The following is an 11,883-nucleotide window of genomic DNA, read 5'->3' on the forward strand; positions in this document are numbered from 1 at the left end:
ACCAAAAATAACTCCACTATATAAACACAAGATCAGTGAAGTTCTTTTGTCTACTCATATAAGAAGACTGAACATAAAATGCTGGGGAAGTATATACTTTCTGCAGACTGAAAAATGAGCAGCATTTATTATAGGGAAATCTGCCTTTCTTGTAAGAATGCTACAGCTGCCATACAGGATGATGAAGTATCAATTTCTCCTCTAGCAATGTAGAACAGTGGGCACAGATTTATGTAGTTTCTACATGCATTTCTTTAATTAGTATTATTAGTAATTCATATCTGTGTTACATGGAGTGTTAATGCAACTTGTGGAAAGCAAAAGCCCACAGGTGTGTCTGCACACTGCGTTGTCTATGATTCATAAGGTGCACTGCAGAGGGTTATTGTAATTTTGTGAAACACCCCGTAGTTGCTTCTCGTGGCATAGTGGGGTAGATAGAGTGGGGAAGCACCTGCTCACTCTTCAGTTTGCAGACCTATGAAAGAGTGACTTACCTTCCCTCTTGCTTTTTGCCATCAACAAACGCTTCACATTTAAAATAAGTATCTCCATTGATGACTGAGACATATCTTTTTGATGACACTTGAATGTTTTCTTTAATGGCAAACAACCATTCAGAACAATCTTCGTTATGTGTGCTCATGGAAATAGATTTGTCAATCTTGAGCTTGCGATGCTTGCAAGAAGTCCCACCCAAGACAAATGTTATGACTACAATCTGATAAAACAACAAATTTGGAGACCTGTGTCTTGCCATTGGCAGTTATTCTTCCCATACATGTTCCTGTTGGCTGGATATATTTCCTATTTGTGACTTTAAGCACAATTGCTTTCTTATCAAGGAATGTAGTTTTCCTTAGTTGTCAATGATAGGCATTCAGCATTACAGAAAAGGTAGTCCCTGAGATGACTACCACCCAGACAAGTTGGCTGTTGATGATGACATCAGGGGGTTTCCTGACATGTTTGTGTCTGTTGTCCATGGAGGATTTTCAATGTGGTGGCCTGACCCTCGTAGATGTATGCCTCACTTAGCTTTTCTGAACTCAGCAGCTAGGAAAGTGACTGGACCTCCATATGGCAAGAGGGCATGGCTGTGTTGTATTGATGAGCAACCTTTTTCAGTGTACAGTGACAGGCTTTATACTGCATGTTGACTATAACCATCTGTGCTTGCCTGTCATGAACAGAAGTGTTACATTGATCAGCATCTGATGGTATAGTAGTTGTTGAAAACTCATCCTCTTTCTCTGCAGTAGCATACAATGTATCCAGGGAACACACAGTGACAATAAACCCAGTGTGTTGTCCTGTGCCCTCTAAATGTTTGTTTTTCTGTGGGGCGTTATATTTGGTGGAGAAGTTGGTTATACCTGCATTGGTCAGGTGCCAGGTTCTTGTTTGATGACTGCAGCCAGAGTTGGTCAGATCCATTCCCCATGTCGCATTCGACTGGTGGTTGAAATTGGTGATAAAGATCGATGCACCTCTTCCTCAAAATTCTCTGTAACCTCCTGAGATGTATGGGGCCAACATTATTGTCTGCTACGTCTTGCTTACTCAGTCAAACAGTTGTGGCTGCGTAAAGTAGTGTACCTCTTTTCTTACAAGCTGGCATATGAGAGAGGTGATATCATGGTGGTCTTCTAAAATTGGTGTAGAACTACTTGTGGAAGTCCCTCATACTTCTTTTGTCTGACTCTTTTCATTAAATTTCCTCGATGCACTGTCACTTAATTAATTCCTCTGTTGTGACGTCCTTTACCGGAAGAGCATGGTACATGTCTTCTGTGACTCCTTTCACCAAGTATGAGATGTCAGTTTTTGTGATATTCAGATTCACAATCAGAATTTGGTAATTAAGAGAGTGCATTGACCTCTGTACAGCAACAGGGCAAGGCTATTGCAGATTGTAGAGCGGATTGTCCAATGTATGACAATGGACTTTGCCCCACAGGTGAGCTATAATTATCTGCAGTTCTGCATTCTGTTTGTACAGTAGTGTCGTTTCCCCATGACGTTGGGCCCTGTTCTTCAATTGTTCTTCTGCTAAGTGTACGTGATGCTGATTGTTGCCAAACGTTTTCTTTAGGTCAGCCTGGAATTTATTCCTGCTGTTGACCTTCTCTTCATTGACCTTGAACTGTTAATAGGCTGTGCATTCCAAGTAAAAGTACACATTTGTCAAACACATCATGTCATCCCACCTGCCGTATTTGACAACTCAGTTGAATGCTTTCAGCCATTTCATCAGGTCCTGTCCAGAATCTCTGTAAAACATTGATGGATGGTTGATGTGCAGTTGACTTACTACTGTTTTATTGGCCTCCCGAATATAAGGACCGTGGAAATGATATACTGCATGCAGTGCATGATTTCTGACGCTGTTACGTATCAGAGGGTGTTTTTGAAATTTAGACTTGTTCAAACATTATTTTAATGCTTCTCTGAGTATTTTCAAACTATGAATACAGAATTTGCTGTACATCGCTTCAACCACAGCAAAAGTTCTATCACAACACATCTCAAAATTTGCATTTCTGATGCTTTTTGTCAGAGGTACTAGCATGCTGTACTGGTGTGTACCATCACAAATCAAGCACTGACTGCATTTATTCTGGTTCCTGTCTGTATAGGCAGTGACTTTCACGTCATCTAATTGAAGCCATCGATGATGTAGATGCTCTCAAGTATGCGACATCTCCACCGTCGCAGCCAAAATCAAGTGGAGATTTGAAAGCAGGTTCATCAGTGAAGTGTATCCATGAGCTCTGGAGGCATGTTTATTATAAATAGCAATATACTACCAGAAAAAAACTGGAAGGAGTGTGCTGTTATTTATATGAGCATTGAGTATTCCAGAATATACAAACATAAGAAACTCCAGGAACCCTCCAGAACAGATAATTACTAAATTAAAAGTAATAGCTGGGAATTGGGTTTGAACTAGCAGCCCACAGCATGCCAGGCAGCAAGGCTAACCATATGCCACACTGTATGCAGTACAGCTCACAGCAATATTTAAATGTATGAAGTGTATTATTTGACAATACTATGAAAAGGATAGTTGCTACTCGTCATATAGTGGAGATGCTGAGTCGCAGATAGGCATAACAAAAACACTGTTGAAAAAAGCTTTTCACCAAACAGGCCTTCATCAGAATTTAACAAACACACACACACACACACACACACACACACACATATACAAACGCAACTCACACATACATGACCACAGTCTTTGGGTGCCAAGGCCAGGCCCAACTGTATTATTTGTAACTTTAAATATTTGTACATAGAAATCACTTTCACCTCTGCACATATAAATTGACTTTTACAATATCTTATGCATAAGTTGCTTTTGTAAATTACACGACCAGTAAAAAATACACTACAATAAACTACATCATATGGTGCCTTGTACTGCTGCTAGTCATTCCCCATCCTGTCCCACATGCTAATGGAGTGAGGAAAAAACTACTCTCTGTATGAGCTCTCTCTCTCACCTTGTCTTCACATTTTTTTATTGAGATATGTGTTGGTAGCAGTAGCATTGTTAGGCAGTCTGTTGCACATGTCAATCATCTAAAGCTTCTTAATAGTGTTTCGTGAGAAGCATATTTTCTTCACTGTAGGAATTCACTCATGAGTTCACGAAGCATTTCCATAATATTCAGGTGTTGATAATAGATCTAGCAGCATCCCGTTGAATTGTTTTGTGTTCCTTTAACACAAACTGCTGAGAAATCCAAACTCTCAAGTGGTACTCAAGAATAGATCAGAGAAGTGTTCTTTGCACAGATACCTTTATCATTGAGTTACACTGTCCTGGAATTCTCCCAGTGACCTAAAGTGAACCATGTACTTTCCATACAATTGACCTGGCATGCTCATCCCATTTACATCACTATGCAACATTCCACCTGCATATTTATTCATCATGACTGTATCAAGTAGCAAACTGCTGATACTGTATTCGAGCTTTATAGGATTCATTTTCCTACTTATTTGCATCAATTTATATTTTTCCACCTTTAGAGCAAGCTGCCCTTCATCGCACCAAATAAAAATTCTGTCCAAGTTATCCTATATCCTACAGTCACTTAAAGATGACACTGACCTGCACACCACAGTATCATTAGCAATCAGTCACAGATTTCTGCTCATGCCATCCATCAGATTGATATGTATTTAGAGAATTTTATAAAGTCTCGTCACCAGTTTTGTAAAGGCCTCGTTGCTGATGCTGTGGAGGCTGAGTTGCCAATGTAGTTACAGTAGGCCGAGTTTGTGAGTTTGTGAAATGTCTTCTGTTGCAGTACATCACTAAAAGAATTTCTCCCTGCCACAATAACACAGCTATGCCCCAGGGTCAGGTAACAGGACAGGAGAACGAAGATTCTAGAACAATCCAACAAACTAGTAACTTGTCTTTGTGACTAGTTGAATATTGAAATCTGCAACATTGCTTGTAACATGACACAAAAAGGCCCTCCATGGCTACTTGCAAATAATCATAGATAAACTTCACAGTACATAGCAAATGCAATTTACAACAACTGTGTTTACTTCTAAGAGTTCACTAAATAATGTTCCATGTCTAAGTCAGCCATGGACGATGATCTATAACCAAGTGCATGAGAGTTGCTCTTCTATCTTCCAAGTAGGCTTCTGTCCATTGTTGTCTGGTCATTGGCAGACTATATTCGGCCTGCAATTGGCCAAGGCTGAGTCGTGCTCAGCTCCACCTGTAGTGCAAGTGGAACTCGCACAATTGGCAAGTCTATGTGGCACTAGCACCAGCATGCACCTTTGTGCCCATGGCGCTTTTTCCCTGGCTGTCTCTTCATCAGACGACACAACAGAGAACAAGACCAGTCCTATAACAGTTTCCTGGGGCACCCTGACTGTACCTTTGTGTCCGATGAACACTTACTGTCCAGTACATCTTACTGAGTTTTACTTAAAATGTCTTCAGGCCACTCACATACCTGAGAAGTTATTCTGCATGCATAGGCCTCCGTTAACAGTCTGGTGTGTGCCACTGTATTAAACACTTTCTGGAAATCTAGGAGTATGGTATGTGCCTGTTGTCCTTCATTTGTAATTCTCAGGCTATCACAGTAGCAAAGGGCTAGCTGATTTTGGCTAAGTGATGTTTCCTAAATCTGTGGATAAAAGATTTTCTCTCTCAAGAAAATTTATTATATTCAAATTTAGAATATTCACTCTAGTTGCCACTATTAAGGCTCACATTAGCAAAGGAAAAGATTGCCTGCATACTAACTTGTGTGAGATGACTCTTCACCTATTTATATCAGCATAAATGCAACCCAAACAGCAAAATTCCTCAGTTATGCATTGTTAAGAAGAAACAAATTGTGAACCTTAATCCCTACACAAGGTGAAACATGAGCAGCAATTCAGTGCCCCACGAACACAACAGTGTTCTCCTCTACCCCCTCCCTTCTCCCTCCATTGTTGTTTTCTTCAGATGGTGGAAACGTGGTTACAGAAGCTTGAGGTTTATTCATATGGTGTATGAGCTGCCACCTTTTGTGTAGTTGTTATAAGTATTACTCGCAAGCAATCTTTGCAGAATACATCGTAATTTTGGATAATTAACATATATTAGTAGCTTATTTAAAATACTGTTAAAGAAGAATATCATAATGTACAACTACTTTTCCTTTGAAGAAAAGGGTTACAAACAAATCCACTGCAAACCCATGGGCACCCACATCGTACCCTGCTTCAACCTGTTTATTGTCCATCTAGAGGAAACCTTCCTAGCCTCCCAAAATTCCCAACCCATTAGTCTGGTTCAGGGTCAGTGATGATATCCTCATGATCTGGACTCAGGACCAAGACACCCTATCTGCATTCCTCCACAACTTGAACACCTTTTCTCCCATCCATTTCACTTAGTCCTCCTCTACCCAGTGTGCCACCTTCCTGGACGTTGACCTCCACCTCTGTGATGGTTCCATGCACATCCCCGCCCACATTAAACCTGTTAACGACCAACAGTAACTGCCATCCCTTACACACAAAAAAATATGTCCCATGTGATGAGAACTCCCTTGCACAGCATGCAGAATTTTAATGACTGCTTCACAACCCGAGCCATCTGAATCCTTCCCTCCATCACCAGTTTCTCTTAGCTATGCTGTTGGAAGTTGCCCTTACAACACATCCTCCACTCCTGTAATGATCCTGCACTAAGTCTCAGGTAACCCACGGTCCTTGCACCCTCCAACCAACAGTTTCACCTTCATTCATTGTGTCACCCCCTCCCAATTCACATTTCCACGTCACCTTCGGCATGTGGTGAATCCCCCTGGCCACTACAATCATGCCAGTCCATGTACCTGTCGTGTCTCCCTCTTGCATTTCTAGCCAACAATCCTGCCACCTCCCTCCAAGCCTATAGCCACCCATCACAAGTCCCTCTCCCTACCTCCCATCTCCTTCTCCCTCTACCCACCCCACCTGGCAGTTCCCCCGCCACAACCAGTGCTCCTGCTGAAAAACCTCTATAGCTCGCCAAAGGAGAACTCAAAGCTAGCAAGTTTTTTTTTTTTTTTTTCTGTTGTGTGTGCCTATCGACAACTCAATACTTCTGCTTTTCAGTGGATGGTCTCCTTTAATCCTAAAGTATTTACATTGTACAAGAACTTTACTACAACACCTATATTGCTTTTCAATTTTATAATAAATATTCTTTATTTTACAGACATTTTATCTAAATGGCCATTGTTTGGATCTAGTTTCTTTGCTGTAAAGCGTGTGTCAGATCCAAAAGAGCGTTCAGAGCACATTTTGGCCCTTAATAGACATGGTGTCCATTTCATTGATCTGGTGACACATGTAAGTATGAATGTTATTTAACATTATTGTATTTTTATGGAAAAATAATCAATAGTTTTAGTTAGCAGCATATATATTGCAAAAGGGAGTACAGAAAATGTGTAATATTAATTATTCACTTTTCAAATTGAATGTCTCACACCCTTATTTTTTATGGAGTTTTCAGCCCTTAAAAGGTACTGTACTAATAGAAGTGGTATTTTTATTTTTCTAGGAAACACTGATTCATTATCCCTTCTCTGAGGTGATCTCAACCAGAAAAGTGAAGTCAGAGGATGGAACTCTGTTTCTGGATATGAAATGTGGTAACCTGATGCAGCAGCGTATTACTCGGCTACAGACAGATCAAGCGCATGAGATTTCACGCCTCATTCGGCAGTACATTACCATGGAACAGAGACTTAGGCATTCGTGAGGAGAATTTCTGGTACAGCCTTTCACAGGCAGAACTGTTGTGTTATTACAGACACTGTGAACATATTGTGCTTCTTGAGAGAAAGGCCACAAGTGTATTACCATTAGTGAACTGTGCAGTGCATCTATTGAACGTGTAAAATTGAAAAAAAGAAATCATTCCCCATAAAGGGATGAAAGGCAAATTCTTGCAGCACCACTTAAACTGCATTTATATTTGCTTGCAAAATGTGTAATGAACAAACCTTGATGTTGTAAATCAAAGTTCTGTGGCGAGAATAGTCTAAATTTTCTTATTCTGGGAGAACATTGTTTGAGCATCAAGCATATGATATTTGGAAAGTGCTGGTTTCATATATAGTTTGTCTTATTTATATTTTTAATGGCTAGTGCTTGTGAGACCAGAAAAAGTGTTTGAAAAATATTCGTTGACTGAAAGGTGTTCTGTACATTCAGGATGGCAAATGAAGTTAAAACCACGTGGAAAGATTTAAAATACTATACTTCCTTGTGAGTAAGAACGAATTTTACTGATGTATTGAGAATAATTTTTGGCATATTTTAAATTGGCAGATATCCCTGCTATGTCCAGATAGTGTAGTTTTAAGTTGTCATATTGATATTATCTGTTACCAGATATCAAAAAGGTTATGTTCTTTTCTATGTATAAAGTAGTCTACAGGTGCATGTTAAATGTAGATCAAGCATCTGTGACAGTAGTGCATCTACATTTTTATTGTAAAGAATTATGTGCAGCTACCAATAAATTTGTGCTCAAATGCAATAATTTCTGTAAATTTATTTGTAAATACATATAACTGTAGCAATCATAATTTGTCATATCAAATGCTGCTATGGTTCATTGATGGCTGAATTTTGCTGAGTTACTTTTGCAATAGCAAGCAGTCAGCTGTATCTTTGAATAAGATAAGAAATGTCTGTCACTAAATTGTATCAGTGCTCAGGTTTATTTACTGATAAGTATACTGGTCACGACTTTGTGATGTTGTATTGAAATGTAGTGTACTCTTGAATAAGTGGTGCCAATACTTTGAATTATTATGCAAGAAATATAAGACTTTTTTGTGTGCTGAACCTGTTTGGACCATGAGAAAAGTATGTTTGTTGTAAAGTGTGATCGTATGTGCAGATAAGACTTATGCACCTATTATTTGCTCAGTCATTTATTATCTTATGTGTTATATGAAATGTGTAATCAAATGAGCTAATTATTTTACACCTTAATCACATGTTATTATATACTTTCTTCTTTCAATAATATGGCATTCATCCTGCAGTTCACAGTTTTCCCACTTGACATTTGTATGATATCATTAACAAGAGAAGCTAGATATTGCACACCATGGATCCAGATAAATTGTCTTTTGGATATGAGAGGGGAAAAAAGCAGTTCTACATTCCAAAGTTTGTGAGAAAAGTAACATAAAGCTATTCTTTGGCATACAACTCATAATTATTATAGTCAAATGTTGGTGTCGCTCAGTAGATGAGTGACTTAGGTAATATTATTTCTGGGTTGTCAGAAAGACCAGTTATTATTAATTTTATTTTTTGCATAAAATATAAATTATTATGAAATAAGATGAAATTCCAATGTTATATATATTTGTATTCATTTCATCTGGGAAAAAATAGTGAATATTAACAAATTTCCATTTTTATTTCATTAGAAGTTAATATTTATTTCAATAAAATGTGCCTTTGTTACAAAGTTCAAAAAATCTTTGTCTGTACATAGAATGCAAGAGGAAAACCTAAAATATTCCAATGTTGATTGTTTTGTATAAAAATATTTTTCATAGAAACCTTTTCATCAAAATTGTAGTGCAAATTTGAACCTGAATTCAAAAACTTGGAGTATGGCGCCTTCATCACTCGTCAAATGGACAATATTACAAACTGGTTGTAGTCATTGGGGGATCAGTGACACAAGAAACTTTTGATCTTCCATGTTAGTTTCTAAAAATGTAATGTCACAAGCTAAAATTTATAAATATCTTCTCTTAATGTATGGCATTTGTACTAAATTTCGTATGAAGCCATTGCCCACAATTGGTGCATCAAAAGCCCCTCGCCTTGCATTAAAAGCATTCAAAATTTCATTTCTTTTTATCTTCTTTCTAATAAGTCTCTATCTGTCTTTTTTATTACCAAATGTTTTAATATTTGTTATTGAAACATCTAAAATTAATATTGATTCAATATGTTTCCTTGCCACTTTTATATGTTCTTTTAATAAGAGACACATAAATCCCCTTATGAGTTACTTAACCTGTAAAACTGAAATTGTACTTTGTGATTGTAGGTTGCATGCAGTTCAAAATATGTATTATGTATTCTTTATATGTGGTTTCTCATTGGACAGGCAAATATTCTACATTTTGTTTTGGTGCTAAAATTCTTAAATGAAGGAGTTCAAGCCCAAAGATGACCATAGATATTTATGTAATGAATCTATTAATTTTCTATTATGCTCTATACAACTTGAGTTCTTTGCTTTGAAAGATATTTGTTTATCACATACTCATTTAATTATTATGAGAATTGTAATATTTTTACAATATGGATGTACATATTTTATAAAAGTATGCCATTAAATAAAAATTGTAATGTCACTGTTATAATATTTTGTACAATTCTTCCAGTTTTTTAAAAATGTTGTTCTCTATTGGGGAAAGATACTAGAAAAATTTGGCTAAGTGCTACATGTTGTGTGTCAAGTAGTGAAATACAACAACAACAACAACAACAACAACAAATGACTTTTACGAAGGATGTATGTAACAACAGCCAAAACTATAGCTGTTTTATTTCACAGACAACATAACCTAAACATAGTAGAATTTTACTGGATTGGATACTGTCTTTGAAAGCCCACCTCCATACATCATTTTAGATGTCATCCAGACTTGCTTATAATTCTTCATATTCAAATGCCCCGTTTGTTGAAGACGTATATTTATTTCTAAATTCATGAGAGAAGGAAGCATAAAAGAGAAACTGGTGTGTATAGATACTGAAATGACAAATAGTTAAGTAGAAGGGCGAAAAGAGCAGACAACAACAAAACCTGCTGTACATAAGAGGAAAAGTAAAAATAAAACAACGAATAAAAGAATTATGGAAATGAATAAGAGGAGAAAACTCAATAAGTAAGTAATTGAAAGTAAAAGTGGTTGTCACCTTGGAGTATCCTCATCTTCGTCATAATGTATGAGTCATCTCAAATGAGACACACTATATCAGAGCAGATTTGCTGAGAGTAGGAAGCAATCTCATGAGATCTATGTATATGATTCATGTCATTAAGACCAGCCCACTAGCAAATCTTTTCTGATCATTGGGGCTCATATCAAAGCAGGACTCAGCACTGAAGACCATTCTTCTCCATTCAATGAGATTCTGGGCCGAAGAGATGCCTCAGACAGTGGTGGGATACCAACCTGACTGTTGCCCACAGTACAGCCTTACAACCAGGAATGATGGTGTGGTTTGCCATTTAATTTCATAACAGGACCCCTTTGGTTGTCATCTGCAGTATCCTTATGGCACAGTGGTATGTTGATGATATTCCAAGCCCCATTTTGATACCTTTCATGGCAATCCATGCTGGGCTTACATTTCAGCAAGATAATGCCCACCTGCACACAACAAGAGTTTCTACCGATTGTCTTTCTACTTGCTAAATCCTACGTTATTGCCAGCAGGATCGCCAAATCTCTCCCCAATTGATAATGTTTCGATCATTATAGGGAGGGCCCTCCAATCACCCCCAGATTTTGACAATCTAATGCACCAATTGGCACGATACCCCTTAGGAGGACATCCAACAAGTCTATCCATCAGTCCAAAGGTGAATGACTGCCTGCATAAGGCCCAGAGGTGGACCAACATGTTATTGACTTGCTCTATTTGTAAACCTCTTTCTCTTGAATAAAGGCTCCACTTTTTTTGAAATCTTAATCATTTGTTTGTACATGTACACAACATCTACTGATTTCGATCCAATTTGGAGAAGTCCTGCATGGTGCGTCATTCTTTTTGTCTTTGAGAGCATATACTAGTTGAATGCCCCTGCTTCACCGAGGTATTTATTACTTACTCTTCCATATTCTTCCTCACAACCTGTCCTTCTTCCCTCTGCCTCCCCATAAACTCTCTCTTTCATCATCATGCTCTCTTTCAGTCAATCATTCCTCCCCCACCCCCCGTCCCCTCCCAAATACTCAAGCTGTGCCTCCACTAACCACCAGCGACTGTCAGAAATTGATATAGGTATGACTTTAAGACACAACAGATGTGTTTATGATAGTACAGTCTTATACACAATATTAGGGGTACTATTCCCAGGCACCTTGATGTGTAAATTGATGGATGAGCTAATGTACATTCCATGTACAGCTGGCCATGTCATAAGGTCTATGCCGCATACCTCCATGCTTTGCCCTTGTGCTTGATTTATTGTGATGGCAAATGTCAACTGTGTGGGGTTGTACAATCTGCAGAATGGTACCAGGACGTCCAATGGAATTAGGGGTGTGTGAGATATGTATACTGATTCACAAGCACCCCTAC

General features: G+C 38.2%; 1 protein-coding gene across 1 annotated transcript in view; it reads left to right on the forward strand.

The window, feature by feature from the left end:
- Positions 1-10,552, forward strand: part of LOC126162120 (unconventional myosin-XV) — a 504,442-nt gene extending 493,890 nt beyond the window's left edge. Inside the window, exons 55-56 of the mRNA XM_049918408.1 lie at positions 6,740-6,873; positions 7,088-10,552. Coding sequence (XP_049774365.1) covers positions 6,740-6,873; positions 7,088-7,288 — 335 coding nt within the window. The 3' untranslated portion in view covers positions 7,289-10,552. The remainder of the gene's footprint in view (positions 1-6,739; positions 6,874-7,087) is intronic.
- The last annotated feature ends 1,331 nt before the right edge of the window (positions 10,553-11,883 follow it).

Source organism: Schistocerca cancellata, chromosome 2 (assembly GCF_023864275.1).
Source record: "Schistocerca cancellata isolate TAMUIC-IGC-003103 chromosome 2, iqSchCanc2.1, whole genome shotgun sequence".
Classification (NCBI taxonomy): domain Eukaryota; kingdom Metazoa; phylum Arthropoda; class Insecta; order Orthoptera; family Acrididae; genus Schistocerca; species Schistocerca cancellata.